Here is a 24,796-nt window from a genome sequence, read left to right on the forward strand (position 1 = left end):
TAAACTGTAAAAGTAGCTCAGCTACAATCTTATGACTTTCCTTAGAGCTCGTTTACTTTAACTAGATGATGTTTTATTGCAGATGTATTCCCAGCTAAAAACAATTTTTCGTCTTGGAGGAATTCAAGATTTTGATATAATTAAACAATTTATGTTAATATTTGTTTCACATAAGCTATTAAGCAAGCCCCCCAGAACAAGTGCTAATTGAGAAAGATGCAAAGAAGTAGAGTGCTGAAGTATGCAGCAGATTTATACTGTTGATTTACTGCTCTATCTGCAACTTCCCCCCTCATTACAGCTCTCTCTCTCCCTCTCATTCTCTGCTATAAGGCTCCCAGCTGTACTGAATCCCATTAAAACACTTTCCTTGGATGCTATTATCTACCGCTTTCCTCAAAAAAGGAAGAGGAGGAAAAGGGAGGAAGAGAGGTGGAGCTTGGTATTATGCTCGATGCACTTCCCTGGCCACAACTTCTCCAAAATCCCTTTTGTCTTTCTGATTTTTTGGCAAGGAATGCGAGCAGCACAGCTGTAGTTTAACAAAAGTAGACGTGAGACCAAAAATGAAATAAATAAAAAAAGTTGGTGCTGAGAGGGTTAAACCTATTTAAGGGGTTAAATATGCAATTACCACTGACTAAAACCAGAGAGACATATAGATAAATAGAAGAAATGAAGTCCCCAGGTTCCATTCAGAAGCCTTCATCACATTACTACCAGACAGAAAACTCTTTAAGTACCATTTTCAGATGTTAAATCATTGTTCGTGCAGCACATATTCTCACTATTCCTGGGGGAACAATATCTGAAGACAGCGTGCTAACAAATGCAATCCAGTAAACAGGCATTTTTCCTCTTGTTGTTAGTACCTTTGTGTTCCAGCTCCCAGCTCTGTCATCCATGCCTTCTCTCTGCTTTGAAGTTAAAGTACTGAATGAGCGTTGTCATCTATTATCCAGAGTGTGCATGTAGATTATAAATAAGAAATAAAAGTGACTTTCAGTACACTGCTTTTGCATTAGCAAGTTGCCTTCTCTGTTACCTCCTCTGTCCTTCATACTTTGCTACGAACATTATATTAAAAACCTGACTTTAAGTGTTTCTTGTAGAATGCTATAAAATATGTACACAGCGGAGACAAAAGTTTTATTGAAACAAACAAGTCCAGCAGTTTAACCAGGTTCATGAGTTCAGCTTCAACAGACTGTTTAACCCTTATCTGCAGATGTCCTTCAGGCCCCTGACACATTAATTGTATCCCCGGCTTCTTTTGCATGCACGCTACTGAAAACACAGCGCTATTAATTACACAGAAGTTTATGTACAGAAAGAGTCCTTTTCTACTATCGATCAATTATTTATTAATATTTTCTGGCGTAATGATCTCATCGCATTTTTCATTTTAAGGCCCCGAACAAACACTTTTCACACGAGTAACAGCGCTGACCTATTTCAACGGCATCTGCTTGTACCTGGTCAGAAAACTCTTCTCCACAAACACGACTAGAGACTTAGAGATGTTTCTCCTGTTGCTTCGTCTAATGAAAGAGGTGAGCAAAGACAATTTGCACTTCCAGTGACCAAACCCCTCAGTCTTCCCCCTGCCTCAACTGGCTGAGCTGCAGCAGGGCTACAGAACTCCTGCAGCAGGGGCAGTTTAATTTGGAAATGGAGATTACCAAGGTCTGGTGTCTTAATCCACGCACACTGCGTAAATTACTGCACTTTAGGAAGCATCCCTGAGGGGTGATGGGCACCCAGAAAAGTACACACCACGGATGACACAGAGAGCTTTGTCATGCTCCAGTGGGGAGTCCCCTGGGCCACCTCTAGGCTGGGGCACAGTGGACTTGGGTCTCACACACTGGCTGAGACCCAGATGTGCCCCTGCAAAAAAAAAAAACCCCTACAAAAAACAGGTTCTGGGGAAGTCCAGGCAGAGCCAAACGAGGTGAGCCCAAAGTGAGCACTGCATGACGACCTGGAAGCCACAGAAAGTCAACTCCAGGAACACTAAGCACAAGCCTGGGAACAATACACTTCTAAATAAGTAACAACAGATCTTTTGCAATTAATAAACTCCTCATTATTTAGCAGAACATCTATTTTAGATGACGAAAAGCATCCTTATGCACCTAGCGTCCCTTCAATTCTACGTTCAGCTCAAAGTTTTGGCAAACATTCTCTTGCACGCCATCTGTGTTGTTTCAAGATGCTGGGAACACAGAGCCCTGAAGACCAAAGCTCCTCTGGAGAGGGAGTAGGAAACGCTGGACGGGATGCACCAGGCAGGGACTGGCAGTGCCCTGGCTGCTGCCTGCGAAACTATGATATCAGCCAAGACAATCCCTCTGTGCAGCTCCCTGCCTCCGGAGACAACATCAGCTTTTGGGGCAGAAGGGAAACCCCTCGGCTCTTCTGGCTGGGCAGCAAAATTTGCAGTACATCTGTGGCTGAGTACCGGCTGGTCAGGTAAGGAATCTGCAGGGCAGGCACAGAGAAGCTCTCCTTCCCTCCAGGTGTCCTGGATCTTTCTTCCTTTCATCCTTTTGGATAAACAATAACGATATAAGGAGGTTCAGGTACAGTCCAGTGATTTTCACTTGGACACATGGGAGCCAGTCCTTTCATAAAATGCTTTTGGTAAATGGTTCAAGTCCCTGTAAAGAGCGGGGCAATCTAGTAATGATTTCCAAGGTTGTCACCTACTGCCTGTCCATAACATCACAAAGAAAAAAATCAGATGGAGAAAAATGGAATAGAAGAAGAGGCACATACCCCTTCCTTCCCTCTACCAGGATAAGATGGAAATGTGCTTGTGCTGAACAATCTTTCATTAGCAGATAGCACATCCACAGGCAGCTCAAACAGCCTGGAGAACCCCAGCCTCCTTTCCCTTAGGTAAGGTAGCAGTGGATGGTGCGATCTCTGGATGCAGGGGGAATATCTGCAATCCCATGTTAGTGTGAAGGGCGCGCTGCTGATCCCTCCATCTGTGTCAACCTGGGGTGCACCCAGGCACAGGAGCCCCTCCTGCTCTGGGAAAGCACCAAGTGCAGGGCTTGACCACGTCTTAACCCTGGGCAAAGGGGCAGCCCTTGTGCCCTTGGCATTCAGGATCCTTAGTGTCCCCGTGGAAAGCAGACTTAGGCACGCAAACGAGACACAACCACTGTGCAATCACCACCTCAGCTGGCTGCACGGGGTGTATCACTGGTAGAAATACAGCAAGTACCAAATCAGATGCTCGGAGCACAAATCTAAACAAATGCCTATGCAGGGGGTCCTGGGGTGTATTCCCAATGTGTCCAAGTACTTCCTCCAGCACAGCCATGGGATTCATTTTGTCCAGTGTGTCTCTGGCCTTAAGGGCCCCCAGCAGCATAACAAGCCAGTGGTCAGCCTTTCTTCTGCTGATCCTGAATAGGGAGATTTCAAGGGGCTAGAGCGAAAAAAAAAAAGTCATTTCTCTCCAAGAAAGATGATCAATCCTTCAACTGGTGGCTGCTGCATCACTGAAAAAAAGCAGTGTCATCTTACAGGACAGCATGCTAGAGATTTTCTGAAACACTGCGATGGCTTTGGTCAGACACCAGGTCCTACCTGCTGGATGCCTGTTGCTCCTGGAGGCCTGTCCCTGCCCACCACACAGGAGAACATAAAGGGATATTTTTTTCTCCGGTAGGGGCCAGTTTTCCGTCCGCCTGCTGTCCACAGGACTGAACAAACCGAGCCCCTGTCTGGCTCTCTTACTCGGCAAGTTTGTATCTCACCCAAGATTACTAACCAGTAAATACTCCCCGGTTTCATGAGTTCATTTAACAATAGCTATATCTCCCCAGCACGAGGGGATCAGCTCCTAAGTCAAGATCAGAGAGGGTGAAAAGCTGGTCTTAGGAAACATGAGATCAGGTACGAAAGGGATTCTTTGCTGTCAAAGCATAATATGTCAGCTTGTGATAAACCTGAATTGCTTCATATACCAAGGATCACTAGACATTAGCTGCTTTTTATATGGCAATACGGTGCAGAGGTTTCAGACAGAATATTGTTTTATGTTGATCGTGATAAAACTCTCTGTAGCTTTGATAAAGCCTGCATACAGGCTTTTCATTCAAACTAATGAGTGATACTGGCTGTTGGATGCCGAGACACGCTCTTGATGCTTTCCAATGGTTCAACTCGTAACTAGGAATCAATTCAGCCTGAATAAGCAAGAGTGTTAGTCATCTAAGGGGTTTTGAATGATGATCCTGTTCCCTGTGTTTTCCCTAGGTACAGCTGAAAAGGTACGGTGACAAAGGGAGCACCACATGTTGGCAAAGTACATCTCTTACCAGAAGGATCTCCTGGGTTCAGCCTGCTCTGAACGAACAGTTGGCTAACGCTGTAATCAGCCATCAAACAGCTCAGACCCTATGGGCTGTTCACTTAGCACAGGCCTTTTGCTGCTCTGTTTTCCAACATCTGTTTCAATGCTTGTCATCTCCCTGCTTTAAACAAATGTACTGCAGATGTCTTGTCTTTTGGACGACAGAGACTTGGCAAAGCAGGAATAGTGGCCTCCAAATGACAGAGGCACAGTTATGGGAGTTATTATTGGGGGGTTCTGGATGGACTCTGTGCATTAAACATTAAATGGGTTTTTACACCCCTACCCCCACCCCATGCTGCCCTTTAAACCTTCTGTTTTGTCCTTCATGTTTAGAGACTGATGAAGGACAGGGATCAGGGTGCAGACTGAGATGCAGCCTACTCAGAAACATGTGGCCTGAGTCTTCTCAAAAGATTTATCATTGACATATGCAATTAAACGGGAAGACACACTCATTTGCTCATCTTTTGCTCCAAGGACAATCTGATACAAGACTGGAGATGGAGGGACATGATGTGTGGTAAAGATAGCAGCTTCTGTGACCAGTTCTGGCCTGAAAACAATAGAAGAGAGACTTCCTCGGGCTAAGACCATGCTTCTGGAAGATCCAGGTTACTGCGAGGGGTCTCCAGGCGCATCGCTCCCAGGGTGTTCTTTTTATGCAAATCCAGTTTGAGCTTCCACTAGGAAAACCAGTTAACTGAGATTCGGCATTTTGTGTCTTTTGTGAGTGCTACTTTTGCCCCTGTGAATGCACCTTAATAAGATTCCGACAATCTCAGTTTTCATTAGCTTGGTGCAATAGCTGTAAAGAGGCTGGAACAAGCCAGGTGCTGGCTGGCTGGCTGCTCTTCCCGGTGCTCTGTCCTGCCCACTGAAGGCGACACGGGAATATCTACCCTGTTTTAAGCATCAAGTGCAGTCGATAGGTCAATCCAAGATACAGGCAATTTTTTAAAATCAAGGGGAAAACATGTATCCATTGGTAGGTCTTCGAATAGAGGAAAAACAGGAGAAGTCCTGTATTTTGACTGTAAAGACTTTTGATAGTATCTCAAAGGCCATTTTCATAAGTAAGATAGGAAAATATAATCTTAACAAAATTACTGTATATTGGGTGTATGTACCCATGGATCACTCTCAGAATGAAAAAAGATAGCAAACGTGCTGAAGAAGTCAATCTTTTTTTAAGAACAACACAGATGAAGGAACAGACAACTCGGAAAATCTGGGGATGATACTACATTGGGAATGACTGCAAAGATGTTGGAGGAGAAAGTGAGAAATTGTCTGTAAAAATGGGATGGCATTTATTAAGGATAAATTATAAGATGCTACAATTCAGCTGGAACACCCAAACTTTGTAAATACAGCAAGAAAGACAACCAATTATGCAGCACGTCTTTGGGGAAAAAATAAAAGCCTAAGGATTACGTCGGATCACAAGTTGAGTATGAATCAACAGGGTCATGCTGTTGCAAAATGACATGTACCACAGTCAGAGGCATAAACAGGAGCACTGCCTGCAAGTTATGCACTGGGAAATTCATTGTCTCCACTTGCTCCAGCAAGACTTCAGCTGGAGGATCATGTCATTGGAACACTGTAATTGAAGATGAACACAGAATGATTGGAGAGAGTCCAGAGGACAGTGACCAGAATGACCACAGCTCTGGAAAAAAAGGATTTACAAAGGCAGATCTTAAGATTGCTTAAGTTCTGAGAAGATGGAGGGCGCAGACATGGGAACAGCATTCATATATGAAAAAGGATGCTGTAAAGAGAAAGGAGACAATCCGCTCTCCACCTGGGAAGGGCTGTACTTGAAGGATAAGCATTTTGGTCAGGCATTGGAAAGAAGCTTCCGAACAGAGAGTAGAACACTGGAAGACCCTGCCTGAGCGGGAGTGAAACCACTCCATGGACACACTGCTGAGACACATACCAGACAGACTCAGGACTGTCAAAGATATACTTTACTCCTGCCTTTGGCCTGCACGGAAAGACTGGGAAAAAAAAGTCTGTTTTTTCCAAAATCCACATAGAAAAAGGCTTAAGACTAGAGAGGATTTCGCAGCAAACCTGGCCAAGTGGGCTGCCCTGTTCTGCCAGTGGCTGCAGTGCCCAGCGAGGCCATCAGCCAGCGCTACAGAAGTGACTACTGCGGGCTCCCAGTCACCTTGGAGGGATCCCCAAACGTGAACATGGCACGCGCTTCCCTGCCTCCAGGGAAAGGCACATATTTTTGCTCACAGTTTATGAATCTTTGACGTACAGTCCCTATGACACAGCCTTGGAAGACCATATCTTTTATTTATTATGCCTAGCAATTGTCCTTGTAACCAATTAGGAAAAAAAGCAGGTGGTCAACAGAAACTCTGCAAAATAAAAACCCCTCAGCAAAGCAAATACCATACCTTTCAGAGCAAAAAACCCCCCTGTAAACAGAGCTAATCACTGCTAAACCCTTATAATCCGGTCCTTGCCCAAGTTAAGAGACTGGAACCAAGAGTAAAACACTTCAAAAAGCATTAATCGCAGGAATTGGTGACTCATTTCTCAAGGAGGAGGAGGAGTCAGAACTATTAAAAAAAAAAAAAAAAACCTCCAAACGCTTGCTGTGTTGTGAAAAGGGGCTCAAACCCACCCTGTCAGACTAAGGGACAAGGTGTCCCATGCCACCCACTGGGATGGCTGCTCCGGGGACCGGTGGAAAGGCTGCCATCACAGCTTCACCCCAGCAGCCGTGAAGGAAGACTTGTCAAACAGAAAACAGCCCGCTTTTAGCTCCTCTATAAAATATCTACAGTTACCAGCATTCCCTGTACCTTGTTGAGTATTGTGTTCAATAATATTAATAGGCTCGTATTTACCATATCTTAAAAGCTAACAATCCCATTGCCAGCGCTAATTAAAAAGACAAGAAGCTGAAAAGCAGCAGTGGATTATTTCTTCAATATGGATTCATGCCTAGGTTTAATAAAAACTGCTTTAGTGTTGTAACCTTACATTTGTTTCAAGAACACTATAAAAGATAAGTCTGCTTTTTGTTGTTTATTGACTTGGAGGGTTTTGCGTTCGGATCTGCAATATAGCATTACAGCTATGGGAAGGCGATGAAGTAGACCGTTTTCCCTAAACAAAACAATGCTTCTGCTACCCAAATGCCATGTCTGGGATTACGGCTGTGAGGAAACCAGCACACCTATTCAGAGAAGAACTCTGAATACATGAACAGACAGTAAAATGCAGGATTAGGGAGGTTTACCTGTAAGGAACCCTGCCTGTGACTTTACAAAAAGCACTTCACCTACAGCTACATGCGAGTGCCACAGCCAGCTTTTCCAGGCGGCAGACCGGAACTCCCATGCATGCTCAGCAGATCCGATGCCTTCATCCATACCAACACACCCAGTGTAATGCACATTCCCAGTGGGAATTTTTTACTGCATCACGGCACACAGCTTACCAAATAAAAATACTGCACTTAACCTACAACTGAGAATAAAATTAATGACAGACAGTGCAGTGCCTTCATCAGCCACGTCATCAAAAATGTGGTTGACTTTCCAACAAAATCCAGAACAGTTGCTTTCCATACACACCTCTGTGCCTTTCTCTGAGTTTGAAGAAGGGGATTGAGATAGCATAGGAGTGGGTACATCATGCAATACAACAAAGTAAAAATAAAGTACAGCCCCTCTCCCAAAACCAGAGCTTTTCCTAGGCAAGCTCATCTTTAGATCAAGTTCCTCATTTAAGCAGAGGCCAGAAAATGTCTCCTGGAGACTACTGAGATTGGACTTTGAGGATCTGAGTGCTACAAATGCTTTCCTATGCATGAGAAGAATTATACCCCATTTTATTTCTAACTATTCCTGCAAGATGCTGGGCCCCACTGCTTCATAACAAGTTCCATTTCTCCTTCCCTGTGCCTGTCTGACCTTTTTCCTTCAGTGAATCACTTAATTATGTGGAAACAAAAATACAAAACTATGATGGTTTAAAAACACAAGTGCCCTAGCTTCATATGTGAGACAGCAGCCAAAAACCCCAAATTGGTGGGTCTGCTGCTGATTAAAGATGCCGGAAGGTGCTAGGAAAGAGCCACCCTCTGCCTACGCAGCCCTTGTGAGCAGCTGGGGACCCTACCCCTGTTTTAGCACGTATCTCACCGATTACTGGAAAAAGGAGAAAAAAGCATGAATGGCAGACAGTCAGTGGTCTTACAACATTTCACTAGTGTTGCAGTTCTTTCCTGGCAGAGGTTTTTTGGTATCAGTGATAATAACAAGGAAAATTTAAGGAAAACTTGATTTGAGCACATCAACAGCAACCGCATTCCTTTAGCTTGTGATCACTCTAATTCAAATAGACAAGATTTTTCCCCCCCCACCTTTCCTGCACTTAATTTCCAGGTAGAGTTTGTTAAAGCCTGAAATCCCACCTGAACTTTGGCAAGCCTTTCAACAAAAGAAAAAAAAAAGAAAAAAAAAGAGGACCCATACACAAATATTTGGCTAAGCGACCCATAGCAAATTGCGTAATGCCAGTTAAAAGTTGTGTTTTTTAAGTATCAGCCCCAGAGGTTTTATCTGAAATAAAATCCTGATTACTTCAGATTGTGGAGGCAAACAGTGACCTCGCTCTGCATCTCCAAATTTGAAACATTTGTGTTCTGCCCCTTAATAATGATGCCTCTTGCTAGAAAAGAACAAAATCCTTTCGAAAACTTGCCTATTTCACTTAATAAGGTAAGAAGGCCCCAAACATGCATATAAGAATTAGTTCAGCCTTGAAGCTTGATCAAAAGAGGTCACCCAAAATCGGAGATACAGTGCTCTACCCTATCAAGTAAAAATGACCCATCTCCAAGCATGCAACTGCCTTCTGGCAATATTTCTGTCTATAACAATCCCAGTCCTCAATCCTTATGGTCATTAAATGAAAATCAGGACTAGGTCAGCACACAGAACACAAGGAATTATATCAATTTCTGGCATCCTTCTCCTCAGTTTCCCTGAGAACACGCACTTCTGCGAGGGCTGGGGGCGAAGGGGAGAACTGCACTGATGAGTTTTGCAACACGTTGCCAGATAGATTAAATAGCCTAACTCTCTCCAACCTTCACTTTACCAGCCTTACTTTCAGTAGCCTGGGAAAAAAAAAAAAAAAAGAAAAACCCTTAAAAGAAAAAGAAGAAATATGATTAAAAATAAATTGAAAAGCCCAACTTGTAATAAAGCTGGCACTTGCCCCAGGCTTCAGAAATGTCTGAGACATGACACTGACTTTACAGACACTCTACAGACACAATATATAGCTTTTGGGGGGCGGGGGGGGATATAAATTTGCACTATTTAAAACAGGTTGCAAATACATTTTATGTTTTGAAAATGTAGGGAGCATGGCTAACAAAATACAGAATGAAGCAACAAAACAAGCAACACTCATCCTACAAAACTGTCATTATACAATGTCACTGTTTACACTAAGCCTCCAAAAAATACCTTCTGTTAACTTTTTTAATTAATGGGGTGCTATACAGTTAAATAAACTTACGAAGAGTATTCATGACTTCCGCATTTTTACTTCATATCCTAATCCTTATTTATATCATTACTGTTACAAACTACAATACTGTTGATATTATTCTCGCTTGCTGTGATACCCAATGGAGCTCCCCAGGAGAAAGAACCTAACACAAGAAACCACGGCATTTGATTTTTCTCTCATTTAAATGTATTTAAGTCAGAAAAACTCCACTGAAATCAATGGCTATGCTAGTGAAAACCACTACAATTCCACTGCTGCTCCTAAGGCACTGCCAAACAATCTCCCTACATGCAGCACGTTTACCAAATAAAGTTAAATTACTTCTAAACCAACAGCAATCCATGCAACTTCTTATTAGTGTGAAATTACTTTAAGCCTTAATTCAGCAAGGTACTTAAGCGCATTCCTAATTTTACAGGCATGAGACATACCAGTGACCTTAATAAGACTACTCACGCACTAACATTTAGGCACATGCTTAAGCATTTTACGACATTAAAAGCCACAAAGAAGAAGAGTTCCATGTGAATTAAAGGCTGCTTTACACCATCATAGGCACACTACCATTTTAAGTTTGCAATATCCCAGGTTTGGTTGCATCACTTACTGGATAACCCGTAAAGTCTGCAAATCAACGGAGGAGGAATAGTCTCTAGCAATTTGAATCACACCAATCATTCAAAATAGACTTTTAATTTGTATCTGATGCCTACTGAACTTACATTCGCAGTGTATACACATGCTGGATAATAGCATTAAAGCATTCCTTTGCGAAGTTTCCCTAAACAGCACTCCTGAATGTATAACTTTACTGCTTATGAGTAAGCATAAGCAAATATAAAGGGAGAGTACACACCTACGAAAACAGCTGGGAACAAACATACCACTGCTGAATTTTCACATGAGATGCAAGGCTAAAAAAAAACCAAACCAGCAAACATAATTTCAGAAGTTACATCTCTTCAAAGAGCCCACATAAACCTAAATGATTACTGCATGATCTTAATTTACCAGGAGAAGTAAAAGCAGCTATTGTAAAAAAATAAAATAAAATAAAATAAAATAAAATAAAATAAAATAAAATAAAATAAAATAAAATAAAATATATAGAAATAGACATCCATAGCCTAAAGAGGACTTCTGGATTTGGATGTGCACATAATCCAGGTGATTACATGTGAAATGACCCAGCTTCTGCCTGTACACGCTTGTTATCCGCACACACAACTGCAGAGCTCTGGGTGCCAATGTCAAGGTGCTCTGAGGACTCAGATTTATGTAGTTATTTATCAAAGACCCTAGAAGCAAAATAAAACAAAACCAAGGGAAAGAAAAAAAAAAAATCTCAGCAAGTGCAACAAAGTGGTAGTTTCCCCTTACCCTTCAACAGTTAGAGAAAATTAAAGGCTTGTTGATGTCAATAAGTAGTTATAACAAAGACATTAGTAATAGTGAGGATAGAGAATGCTGCGTGAATGTTCTCAGCATGGTTCATTGACAAGAGATCTAAAAATTGAATTATTAAGGAAAAAAATCATTGATTCTAAAATTCAGGCAAGGTAGCCAGCCTATGTTAAAACTTATTTAATTTTTCTAGCGCTGCTTCATTCCTAAGCTCTCAGAGCCACAGCTTTTCCACTGAGAAGCAAAAGACATTTTACGCACAATTTTCCCTCTACTACAAAGAGGTATATTGTGCCCTTCAGTGAACATAAAATTGATATTATCATCTCTTAGTTTATATCTCACTACTTAACCTTCAGATTAAAAGTTATTAGATTTGAATGACTAAAAAGACATCATGTCACCTTCCGTTCAATGTTGGGAGATCAGAGAACTTGGGGGAAAAGTCTGAACGATAAAAACACAAAGTTATGAGGAGCGTAAAGTTGTTTTTCACGTTCTCTGATGAAACAGCACAAGCTCTACAAATGCAGCAATCTTTTCACCATGTTGCAATCATCAATTATCAGTGTACTACAATACAAAATCAGACACAATCCCCACAGCCTGCATGGAGTTGAATCTATACTTTCAAATCGCTCTTTCAATAGCAACAGCAGTTTAATAATTAGGTTTTATGTCTGTTCGGACAAAATGACTCAACACGGACGCTCCCTCAAAGTCTAACAAACAAATTTGGTCTAACCCAGTTATGTCAATATGAAACAAAGACTTTATCTTGGATCTAGTTTAGCAGTTTTGTTCTAAAGAGATAAGTCCACATCATGATCAATGGGACCATAAAACTCCTGATGCAGTTTGCAACCTCTCCCCACGGGTTTTCGAAATAAGACGAAACTCACCAAACTATTTAAAAAAAAAAAAAAAAGAAAAGGAAGCTTTACTTTAATTTACACTCTGATATATTTAGAATTCTTTCTAGTCTAATCTTCATTTTATCTACCCAATTAAAGAAGCCTCTCAACAACACACCAGCCCCCTATTTCTTGTACATTTTCCTCATCTTTGGACATGAACAAAGTCTGACAAAACCACAAATTCCCTCTGGAGTTTGCTTCCTTCAATCCAACACTTCACATCTCAAGATTTCCCAAAACAACTACTGCCAAAGGGACCAAGTGTGGCATCTTCTCATCGATACCACAAACACCCCAACTGCAGTCAGTGAGACAGACTGGGAAGAATTCACTGATTTGCGCACAAGCACCAGAACCTAGTCCAAATTTCTCATGTCTAACAAACATTATACCATCTCCTATACATGAACAAATCAGTATTTTCCATTTGTATACATTCAGTGGAATAAAAATGTAAAAAGTAGAAACCAGGATGCAATGAAATACATGGACTGCCATCATTTTTTTTCAAGGAAAACAAACCAACCACCTTCTTTTCTTACTTTGTGGCCATGTGGCAAAACCAGTATTTATCTAAACTCTTCAGAAAGCTTGAAGTGACGATTCATAATTACAGTATAGTTCAGCTCAAAGACAAACTGAAGAAAAGAAACTTCCCTACAATTCTTTATATAAACTTCCTCCTTGTTTCTCCATGTACCAGTTGCGTTTGTATCGCTATTCCCGTTTGTCATAAACAGTCACCTTGTAACCCTTTTTATCAAACAATCTATGCACTACCTGAAAGTACACTACACTCCATCAGACAAGCTATAGGTTTACATTATACAAACATTCCGATTCTGCCTGCTCAGCGCTGGTTGTCAATAAATGCAAGCAATTGCAAAACAGCAATGTGTGTTTTTTTTCCTTAAAAGAACACTGATACGAGCCTGCCAGTTCTGCAAAATAAACTCTTTGCAATCTCTGCAGCTAATCTGTCAACAAATTACTATTAAAGTCATACCTCCTAAAAGTTCAAAAGCATTCTGGATTAGACAACAGATACTGAGTTTTATACTCGTGGGGCAGTACTTGAAGCTATGGTATCAAAGTGGATCTTGCTATTGATGTGGAGAGGTTTGTATTTCTGCCACCAAGCAACGCAGCATTTGGTGTCTTGCTGTTATACATCACAATTCAACTTTGTATTCATTCTCTTTGTTCAATTCATAGTCTTGTTTCTCTACTAATAACGTAAAGAACACTTTCATGAATAGTCCTAAGGATAAAAATAAAACACAATAAATAATATTTATTTTATAAGCTAATAAAAAAACCCCACTGGTTAGGACTGAAGCATCAAACCTTCTATTTGAGTAGATGTCAGAAACCACTGAAGCAACTAAATCTGTGATCATGTACATTAAAAGGAAGTTTGTCCCCATGAGTCTGTATTTATTACTCCTTGATAGGCAAGAGTCATTACGTACTTTCTGTCTAAGTTTCCCTCGCCCGGCCTGACTTTCAGCCTGTGGGTCACTCCAACACCCATTTTGCACCTCCCAGATCGTCTCTTCGTTCTGCCTCCATGGGCGCAGTGGGAGCAAGCTCCTGAGCCCCACTGCCTGACCCCATGCCAGACGCCCACTTCTGATCTCTTTACGAAGTCCAGTGACCCAGGTAATCTTCATGTCTACTCCAGGTTTTATAGGCCGGTCACCAAAACCCTGCCCATTCCACCTCATCCTGACAGTCATTCCCGTGAGATGCCGAACACTGGCACCTGTGGAGTCAGCAACAGCAGGAAGGCAACCTCTCCCACCTTTAGCAGGTGCCAAAGTACCGCAGGAAAGGGTTTTCCTTCCCTTTCAGTCTGGTTCTGTGGGCGACTTCTCCTATATGTATCTCCATTTTTATCCAACTCTTCCAGAGATGTACTGTCCCTGAAGAGTCACTTTTATTGCTTTGGCTTTCTTACTTCATGATTACAAAGGCAAACATCACTTGGAGCTATTTAGTTTTATTATACATAGCAGAACTCATCCCCACATTTAGAATCATAGAATCGTTTAGGTTGGAAAAGACCTTCAACATCATCGAGTCCAACCATCAACCTAACACTGCCAAGTCCACCACTAAGCCATGTCCCTCAGCACTACATCTACACATCTTTTAAATACCTCCAGGGATGGTGATTCCACCACCTCCCTGGGCAGCCTGTTCCAATGCTCGACAACCCTTCCTGTGAAGAAATTTTTCCTAATATCCAATCTAAACCTCCCCTGGTGCAACTTGAGGCCATTTCCTCTTGTCCTGTCGCTCGCTACTTGGGAGAAGAGACTGACCCCCCCCTCACTACAACTTCATTTCATGGAGTTTAGAGATCGATAAGGTCTCCCCTCAGCCTCCTTTTCTCCAGGCTGAACAACCCCAGCTCCCTCAGTCACTCCTCATAAGACTCATTCTCTAGACCCCTCACCAGCTTCGTTGCCCTTCTCTGGACCTGCTCCAGCACCTCAGTGTCTTTCCTGTAGTGAGGGGCCCAAAACCGAACACAGTACTCAAGCTGTGGCCTCACCAGTGCCAAGTACAGAGGCACAATCACTTCCCTAGTCCTGCTGGCCACACTATTCTTGATACAAGCCAGAATGCTGTTGGCCTTCTTCGCCACCTGGGCACTGCTGGCTCATATTCAGCCAGCAGTCGACCAACACCCCCAGGTCCTTTTCTGCCAGGCAGCTCTCCAGCCACTTTTCCCCAAGCCTGTAGCGCTGCATGGGGTTGTTGTGACCCAAGTGCAGGACCCAGCACTTGGCCTTGTTGAACCTCATACCACTGGCTTCAGCCCATCAATCCAGTCTGTCCAGATCCCTCTGCAGCACCTTCCTACCCTCCAGCAGATCAACACTCCCACCCAACTTGGTGTCATCCACAAACTTACAGAGGGTGCACTCGATCCCCTCCATCCAGGTCATTGATAAAGATACTGAACAGAACTGGCCCCAGTCCTGAGCCCTGGGGAACACCACCTGGGACCAGTCGCCAACTGGATTTAACTCCCTTCACCACAACTCTCTGGGCCCGGCCAGCCAGCCAGTTTTTTACCCAGCCAAGAACACACCCATCCAAGCCATGAGCAGACACTTTCTCCAGGAGGATGCTGTGGGAAATGGCGTCAAAGGCTTTTCTAAAGTCTAGGCAGACAACATCTGCAGCCTTTCCCTCATCCACTAAGCAGGTCACCTTGTCATAGAAGGACATCAGGTTTGTCAGGCAGGACCTGCCTTTCATAAACCCATGCTGACGGGACTCGATCACCTGGGTGTCCTGTACGTGCTGCGTGACGGCACTCAGGATGATCTGCTCCATAACCTTCCCCAGCAGCGAGGTCAGGCTGACAGGCCTGTAGTTCCACAGATCCTCCTTCTGGCCCTTCCTGTAGATGAGCATCACATTTGGTAACCTCCAGTCAACTGGGACCTCCCCAGTTAGTCAGGACTGCTGAAAAATGGTTGGAAGTGGCTTGGTGAGCTCCCTCAGTACTCCTGGGTGGATCCCATGTGGCCCCATAGACTTGTGTGTGTCTAAGTGGTGTAGCAGGTCGCTCACCATTTCCACTTGGATTATGGGGGGTTCATTCTGCTCCCCAGCCCTGTCTTCAGCTCAGGGGGCTGGGAATGCAGAGAACAACTGGTCTTACTATTAAAGACTGAAGCAAAGCAGGGATTAAGTACCTCAGCCTTTCCCTCATCCTTTGTCACTATGTTTCCCCCTGCATCCAATAAAGGATGGAGATTCTCCTTAGCCCTCCTTTTGTTGCTACTCCCAGCTTAACAGTACATTTTACAAGATTGCTAATGCTAAAATAATTTAGCATCACATCACTCACTGTCTCCTTGCATGGCAGACTCACCCTAAGATGACATGGGAAGCGTAAAACTTGTCCTACAAGTCCTCCCTGCACTTACTACAAGAGTGCTCACACCATACATTGTTCCTTCAAACATATGAACATCTGTGGTACTCCATATTTTTCCGCAGTAAAATACTTACAAGTTTGTAAACCCATTAAAACTTCCTAAGGAACCTGAAGCATTTCGGTTTTCCTCTCTCATACTAACAAAACTAGTAGTCCTTATTAATTACCATAGAATCATAGAACGGTTCGGGTTAGAGGAGACCTTAAAGATCATCTAGTTCCAACCCCCTGCCATGGGCAGGGACACCTCCCACTAGACCAGTAATTAATAATTCATAATAATAATTCATAAACGTCACAAAAAATGCGAACCAAAAGTCAGCATGGATGCTTTACACGGGCCATGGTATGTCCAGGTTTCACTGCTCAGCCACACTCATCATGGGAATACACAACGAACCACAACAGCAAAGCTCAAACTACCCGCTGCTGATTTATTTTTTTTTTACCAACAAAACAAGTGCCAGGTGGCAAAAAGAAAAGATTTGAATGAAATGCTCTTAAGAAATAGCTGTTTAATTCAGAACTCATTCATTTGTATTGACGAAGCGTTTTGTAGAACGCATTCTGTTAAGTGACCTGAGAGCATATGTTGTATACGGAGAAACATCTAAACATTATGCTCCATGTTGTATGTGTATCTGTAAATGCTTGCATTAGCTGTCTGAAAACAACGAGTTTTAGTTCTTTTCAGCATTTAAAAATATTTTCCAAACACAAAGATTGATATTTTTATGCTAGCTCTGATTACCCTTTTGTTGTTATCAGTTTTTGTTTAGTTTTGGTTTTTTTAATAACTGTTTTAAACTTTGCAATCAACTTGCTTTTTAAAAGATAAACTCCATGGAGAAGTTAGTCATCAAAACCAATTAACAGCAGAATTCAAACACAGAACATAAAGGTCTTTTAAGAACTTGGAGGAAAGCAAGCTCCCCGACCACGTTTATTGTACTGGCAGAGGATAAATAAACTATAAGCTAAAATCCGAGCTGTGTGAAAGCAAAGCCGTGCCTGGCAGTCCTGCCCCCAGCCCCATGGCCTGCTCCCACGGGGGCTGGCAGCACTCGTAGCTGTGCTGGGTACCGTTTGGGGGAGGGCTGGAGGACCCCGTAGGAATGACTTGGTGCCACTCCTTAATTGACCAAATGGGCGGCTGTTGAATGACACAACCCATTACACAGGAGATTACAACGTTATCTGAGGTGGCAAGAGCCCTCTGGATGGCTATGGAGAAGCCTTGGCACAAGGTGCCGGCAGTGAAGGTTCATAACTGGTGGCAGGAGCGGAAGAGCGGAGTTCTGAGCAATTCTGCTCTACCATGTGCACGTGTGTGTGCACGTTTGCATGACCCCCCCCTCTGTTTCCCTCTGCACAGAGGAGCATTGGAAAATTCCATAGTGCTCCTATGGAAAACGCAGCATAATTAACTCATTTTGATATGAAGCCTTTTTAAGACGAGACCTTTGTGTTGAACATACTTTACAGTTCCACTCCTCTTCTACTGTCCTATATTAATCAAAGCTGTAACCCCTGTTGTCTTTGCACTACGAATCAGAATGTGCCCCTGGCGAAGAATGAGGGAAAAGTCAACAGGAATTAAGTTTCAGTGCAACTGTTTACTCAACTGTGGCCTGCAGTTATTGAAATTTTATCCGTGGTTTTGTGTGACTACTGCAGTAATGAATTCAGCATGGCTGTGATTTTCTCACTGATGGTATTCTCACTTCAAGTAAAAACCTGTAGGATGAAAATGCCTGAAACAACCAAAGTCTATGCATTTAGTATCATCCATTTTTCTGACTTGTTTAATTATGGCAGCTTTCTGTCTTAGGCTGGCAAACAGGGTCCCCTGCTCCTCCGCAAGCCTTCCGTTTGCTTTGTTTTTGAGTGCAAGTTTTTTCTTCTCCACAACAACCTGCTAAAAAGATCCCTGTACACTTAGGGGAGTCTTAACCAGCTGCCAATCGCTTATTTAAAAGGTTTTAAGAATGCTTATTGCATTAGAGAAAGTGCAGGTTGGGCGTAAGTGTATTCACGATGGCTCTGCTGCAGCCTTTGTTCCCAAACACGTTAATGATACATGCCCAGCACTTTGGTGTAAAATTTCCTCGGAGGGTTTCAAAATTTTATCAGGGAAAAGAAAAAGACAAAACATATTACGCGGATAATTTACACTGGTGAACTTGGTCACTTCCCAGAAAATACACTAACTAACATACAAAGGCAAAACACGCAATTTGGTTCTGATTCTTCTGAATTGAGGAGTACTGACATGGGATGTATCTATTTATTTATTCTGACGTTCTGCCGCAGCTGATACCTCCGCAGCCTTTCTCACTAATAGAAAACATTCTGTTGATAGAGGTTGCTAGGTTATATTAAAATTTGTTGCAAAACCAAAACTTAACATTAGTGTATTTTCCACCCAGTGACATATTTTGGAAACCAGTTATTTGTATACAGCGGTTCACCCAATCGCTGCCACCAGACTCAAAACATTCAGGCAATGGAAGCAAGCCCTGATCTTTGGGTATTTCCAGGGAATGATTAAAAAAGAGCCCTGGAAGAAAAGTCCAGTGTTTCCCTTTACATTAACGATTGCAATCCCTGATGGACAAAAAAATGTACAGAATGTTGTAGGCAAGTCCTAAAAGCATCCTCTGACTGGCAAATACAAAGGGCTGGGGGGGGGGGGGAGGGGGTTAAATGCTTCATGCTTTTTCTGTAAGTAGGAAACTTGTAATACGTCTTACAGTACCTGCTGTTGCTGAAGATGTGCTAAATCTGCAGCCCCAATTTCAACTGAAGGTGTCTCGCCGTTTGATCTCACTTCCCGCAGGCTGCACTCTAGTAAATGGTTGCCACTGCTCGCTCCATTCTGAATGGCTGAACCATTACTTTTTGTCTCAGTCCCAGATTCTTGCATCATGACTCAAAAACCTGAAATAATTTAGGGGAGGGGAAAAAAAAAAAAGCAGCTGTTAAAACAGTTGCTGTATATAAGGAGACATGCCCTGTTTTAAATCCTGCCAAAACTGTAAACATTTGTCATTTCCCTTCATACGATTTATCTTTCATTAATGGTTCATGCTACTAGTTTATGTTTATTTATCTGTTGGTACAGCTATAATTTTAGTAAGTTAGTTCTGTTCTAAATATAGCATTATTTGCTCAACATCTTTTTTCCCTTAGAGAAAAAAAAATATTTTTGAACGAATACACAGAATCCATAATTAAATTTCTCTAGTTACATCTGGATGCTTTCCTTTGAAATGGATGAGTCATTCTTTGCAACAGATGATGGACAATATCAAAAACTTGGTATATGGTTTGTAGGGGCAGGTAGGTGAAGCAGAGCATTCACTTTTGCAGTTTCCATTCACATCACAATATTGCCAAATTAGCACCTTTTATTCTCTGAAGCAATTTAGTCTGAGTCTGGGATGTGCTGGACACCGTTAGTTTTTTGTTTGGGGCAAACTGCTTCAACTGCTCAGAAAATTAGTCTTTTTGGGAAATTTCTTGGGTATGGATTTGGATGCACTATGGGATTACAATGAAGAGCCTCCTGCATTATTTGGCTAAACAACATCTTAGTAGCCACAGCTATTCACTGCCAGCCCGCATGTCTGTCGACTCATGGTGGATGCCTGTCCCTGGGTGCGGGTCGTGGGTCCCACAACAAGGATAAGGATGAGTGCTCCAGAGCTCCTGGAATTCACATACGTCTGGGAAATAACTGGCAAGGCTTGCGCGTGACACGACCCCCCCAAACAAAGCACATATGTCAGGTTTTCAGCCGCAAACCTTTGAGATCTTTTGATGAGTTGTTTTATAGCTATTCCTAGTGGCTAGATCCCAAGTTACATGATTTAAACGTTATTAACCTGCTCTGCTTCCACCAGCCCATCCTTCCCTCCCTCCGTGCTCCTCTTCTCACCCTCACCCACGGAAACATGGGGTACAGTAGGCCAAGCTGCGTGCTCCGAGCACATTGCCTACACCACGTTAACTCACCACGTGCACACATGAGCCAAATACCTCTGTGCGGGGTAGTTTACCTTGAAAGTAAGATACTTTATATTTAAGGAAGAACCTGTTTGAACTCAGTAACTACCCCCAGTAAAAACGAAGAAGAAAAATCCTCTCCTTTCCAACATGTAAGGGAAAATATCAGTCAGAAAGGGTGAGAGAAACCAATGCGTTTCAACGGAAAAGTACCAGGGGAAAACCCTTTCCCTGGGAACTCCACACGTGTGTAATTCGGAACCCCCGGCCACCAAAGGCATGGTACCCGCTGGAGACAGCAATTCCTCCTTCCTGCCCAGGTGTCTGCTGGCCCTAGGTGACATTCAGCATCAGACCCCACACATAGAGATAACATTCCAGCCCAACGCACCAATACCAGACCTCTCCTTCATTTGTTAGCTTCAGATGTTCATAATGATGATCCATACGGCTGATAATCAAAATGTCATAACTGAGAAGCAGCTGACTAACAAGGGCTTTGTCACCACCACGCTCCGGCATTAACAACTCCTTGCTGATTCACGTCCGAGGCAGGTGAACCACTCATTAGCTGGACCCTGCTCCAATCATGACGGGATCTATTCATGCTGACGGCTGCCCAAGCACATGGACAGTTCTAGGAGAGATTCAAATGTTCTGATTACATTTAAATAAATTTCAGCTGGTCTATGGAAACTTCTTTCAGTCTGTTTTGTGAGATCTTCGAATTATGCAAGGGGACAAAAGGGCTTGGGGGCTCATTACAAAGCTCCTGTCAACTCCCTTCTAAAAGCTCCAGAGATCTAAACTAACCTATGGCTTTCCCAACGCCACTAGCGAATGCTTTTGGGTTTTAACATGATCCTGCTCCAACACAGACTGAGAAAGGTGTGGTTTTCATTTTCATTTTCAGCACTAATAAGGAAAACTCACAAGCATGATAAGGTCTAAATAAGTGTTTACACCTAACATGCGAGGCTGGATTACGCACCAGGCAGCGTCTGCGTGGCACAGGTTGCTTTGCAAGAAGAGACAGGAGTGAGATTCTCCAGACAGCTCACAAGTTACTCAAAGGTTTACCATCCAGTTTTTATATGCTACTCTACCAAAAAGGACACACCTCTTTTAACCAGAGATAAATCAAGAAGAAAGAACTGATGTATATAATTGTTTTCTGCTTCCATCCAAATTTCGGGTCAAGCCTCAACTAGAGAAAATAGAGCATTACATTAATTTACCTCAGCAGACTATCTGGAGAAGGATGACCACCAAGTAAGATTGAGTTAGGAGGTTAAACCCAGAGACTCATGCCTTGACTGTCATGATGCCCAATGGCAAACAGTGGGTGGCACGTCACCACCACGTAGACCACACCCAACGGAGGAAGGACATACTAAAGAACTGGTAGAAGGTGCCTCCAGCAGGTACCATGGTGAAAAGAGATGCCAAAACCAGTGTGCCCAAGTAGTAAAGAAGTACATTTCATTCTCCAATGCTTCTGATGCAACAAATTGACTAAAAGCGAGAACCTGGATAAACTGCTAAGGAGGGTCAGAGAAAGCACCAACCAAAGCTCCAAGATGCCTCTGACAGCAGCAAGAAGAATGTGCACCACTGAGGAGCAGATCTATCACTGCCTGATCACGATTTGTTGGCTTGCCCTTCTGAGCGAAATATCTCCAGGACACGGAAAATAATTCACAATGAAACTGGTCAAGAAATTATTTACTGTCTGTGGGATTGCAAAATGCTGCTGGAAAGAAACAACAGTAGAAATTGCTACAATTTTTCCAACCTGTAGGACTGAGAAAAGGAGCATTATTTATAGTATTTGGTCACAAAAAAAGATCATAGTTCTTGAGAACCTTCTCTATGACAAATTTCTTTCTCCATTTTATCTTTCAAAGTACCCCAGCCAGTTGTCCCGGCCCCTCCACTGTCTGTACCCACCCTACGTAACATACCCAGCAGAATCGGCAGCAGCCATCACAGCAATGGAGCTGGAAACAGAGTTTGCAAAGAGAACATCAAAAGAGGAAAAAGAAAATTGTGATGGTTGGACTTTCAAAAAATTGTTTTAAAAGCAGAAGCAAATTTTGCTTTAAGAACACCCATTCATGGGCAGTCAACTTCAATATACCTTCAACTGGACACCAATACAAAACAAATCCACTTTGCTATAATGCCTCCAATAGAAAACAGGATTTTCAAGGGAGAAAAGATAAAACTGTTTATTTCTTCACTGTAGTCAAATGTGAGTTGACATAAATAATCACAGTTTGGTTTGATCATTAAGCATCATGTCACGAAAATCAACCTGCGAGAGCTTTCTGCAAGAATGATTATTATTTGTCTTTTTGAGCACACCTAAATGAGCTGAGGTGATAGTACACTGAGAATGGCTGAGATAATTGTCTCTCTTCAGCACAGAGGAGCGGGCCTTACAGAAGCCTATTAGTGAAGTCTGTCATTCAAAATTGTGAAAGAAAAAAGCAAAGCAAGGTTGACTTTATGCAACATGATTAGGTTCTGTGGGAGCTAAACTGAAGCTTCAGGTCTAGTACCACAAACTGTGATTCTGGTCTGATTACAACCCCAAGTAACCAAAATAGTGCTGAAGAAGCTGTTCTGCATAATGATTTACTATAAGAAATACAGTGTTCCACAAAAGCTTCCATGACATACAAGATACCATGTTTTGACTTAAATGTAATGGCGAAAGAGCACATTCATCTCATGCGTTCTAAAGAGCAGAATGACTCTCATATCAATTCTTCAAAGGAAAATGTGTTTTCACAGATGGTTTCTTACCAGTGTAAGTATCTACCTTTTTTGTTTTTTAAATAAAAATTCTACGATATTTCACATTAGAAGGGACAGGGAATTACTTTTAAGATTATTAAAGGTGACACAAGATGTTTTTTACCTATGAAGGGACCAAAGCTAAGTTGCTGTATGAACAACAACTTGTAAAATTTTATCCTGAAATCAAGGAGCACAAAATAAAAGAAACTGTTCTTATACGACTTAATGTCAGCCTGGTTTAAAAATCTCACAACGGTAATCAGTTTCTCAAGATTCCCATCTTAACCTGCACAAAACCTTTTCTAGCTTTGATGCACAGTCAATACAAAGCCAGAGCCGTACAGTTTGGCCGATCTCCTCGGTGAATATAGTATGTTCAAGGTAGTGGAGTAAAATTTCAGTGGAGTGGAATCAAAGCAAGGAACTCCATCAATAGAAGGACAACAGCTAATCATCTTCCAGATGACTTGCACAGAAGTAGGGGAGAGCTAATTTCTTAAGGGCATGGTCAAAATTGAAAAAACATAGGTCGGATGTGAACTTTGGCTGAATCAAAATGATCTGAGGACTCCAGTGTCGGTGTTTTGAACTAAAAAGACAGAACCTGAAGGAATCCTAATTTTGAAAATGTTCTGTGCTAATCCATTAAAAAAAAAAAAAAAAAAAAGAGAGAAAAAAAAGTCCATAACATCACAAAGACCAGATGCTGCAGATACACATCTCAGCTCCACTGGACTCTTTAGATGAGCAAGGTTAAGCATGGAGATTAGTAGGCAGGAGGTGGGCACTGAAGTGTGCAATTTCTGCAATTCTTCTCGTAGTGTAGTTTCTAAAGACTAAGCAGCATTGTTTAATGTCAGCATGAGGGAGGATTTACTGACTGAAGCACCCGTCAGAATAAGGACCTACTGCAAGTCTGAAAGACTAAGGGACTGATATTCAGATGTATTTAGATGCCTCACCATACATGGAGGCATCTGGCGAGACATTTTTAAGAGTCCTGAATAAGCACCAATCTACATCTTTAAGCATCTCATCACCTTTAAAAAACTACCCCTGGGGTCTTCTGGGCCTTAAAGTCTTTGCTTTAATATGCTTCCAGACTCAGCCTGGACTACACGTTCAGAATGTGGCTTGCGTGTTTCAAAGTTACTTCCAAAGCTGACAATTTTATTTCAGCTATTAGTACTTGGAGGTGTTTACAAATATATATATGCACAGAAAGATAATTCAACGTTTCTGTCCCCAGGGAACAGTGCTAGAGCAGAAATGTTGTCATAATATATCCCTTCTTTGTCACATTTGTGAAAGATTTTAAGCTAACAAAAAGTTCAGTCTTTATTCCAGGGCAGTTAATTAAGGTTGACCGAGTCAGGCAGAAGTAAATTAACTTAGTTGATCAATTATTTATATGAAGCAGAATAAATGCCCTTAAAGAACTTGGCCCAGCCATGAAAGGACATGTAAATTAAACACAACACAGATTCATAAAATGTATTTCTACTTTTACAGAAAGAAGAGTTAATGGTAAAATCAGTTTTAAGTAAGTGATCAAATGGCAAGATCTAGTCCTAAATTCTCCATCAGGCATACTATCCAGATGTGCATGGTTTATAAGTAAACATTTTACCTATTTGTTGCAAGGAGTTCCCCAAAGGCAAGCTCAGGACTAACTTTAGAGCACTTCTCTGTATAATTATAAAAAAAAAAACAACCAAAAAACCCAAATGGTGTTTGGAAGCATTTCATGACAATGCAACACTGCAA

The 24,796-nt window shown here is 42.2% G+C and overlaps 1 protein-coding gene across 28 annotated transcripts in view; it reads right to left on the bottom strand.

Annotated features, from left to right (window-relative positions):
- The window catches only part of FOXP1 (forkhead box P1), a 395,027-nt gene that overhangs the window by 151,273 nt on the left and 218,958 nt on the right, over positions 1 to 24,796 (bottom strand). For 23 of the 28 annotated variants that reach the window (XM_054215936.1, XM_054215932.1, XM_054215937.1 and 20 more), the window contains one exon: positions 18,975 to 19,156. The exons of 2 other annotated variants lie outside the window; for them this stretch is intronic. In XM_054215936.1, coding sequence (XP_054071911.1) covers positions 18,975 to 19,145 — 171 coding nt within the window. In that variant the 5' untranslated portion in view covers positions 19,146 to 19,156. Of the gene's footprint in view, positions 1 to 872; positions 9,263 to 18,974; positions 19,157 to 20,615; positions 22,139 to 24,796 lie in introns of those variants that run through there. 3 more of the 28 variants (XM_054215947.1, XM_054215954.1, XM_054215953.1) reach the window with 3 other exon arrangements.

Source organism: Rissa tridactyla, chromosome 10 (genome assembly GCF_028500815.1).
Source record: "Rissa tridactyla isolate bRisTri1 chromosome 10, bRisTri1.patW.cur.20221130, whole genome shotgun sequence".
Lineage (NCBI taxonomy): Eukaryota > Metazoa > Chordata > Aves > Charadriiformes > Laridae > Rissa > Rissa tridactyla.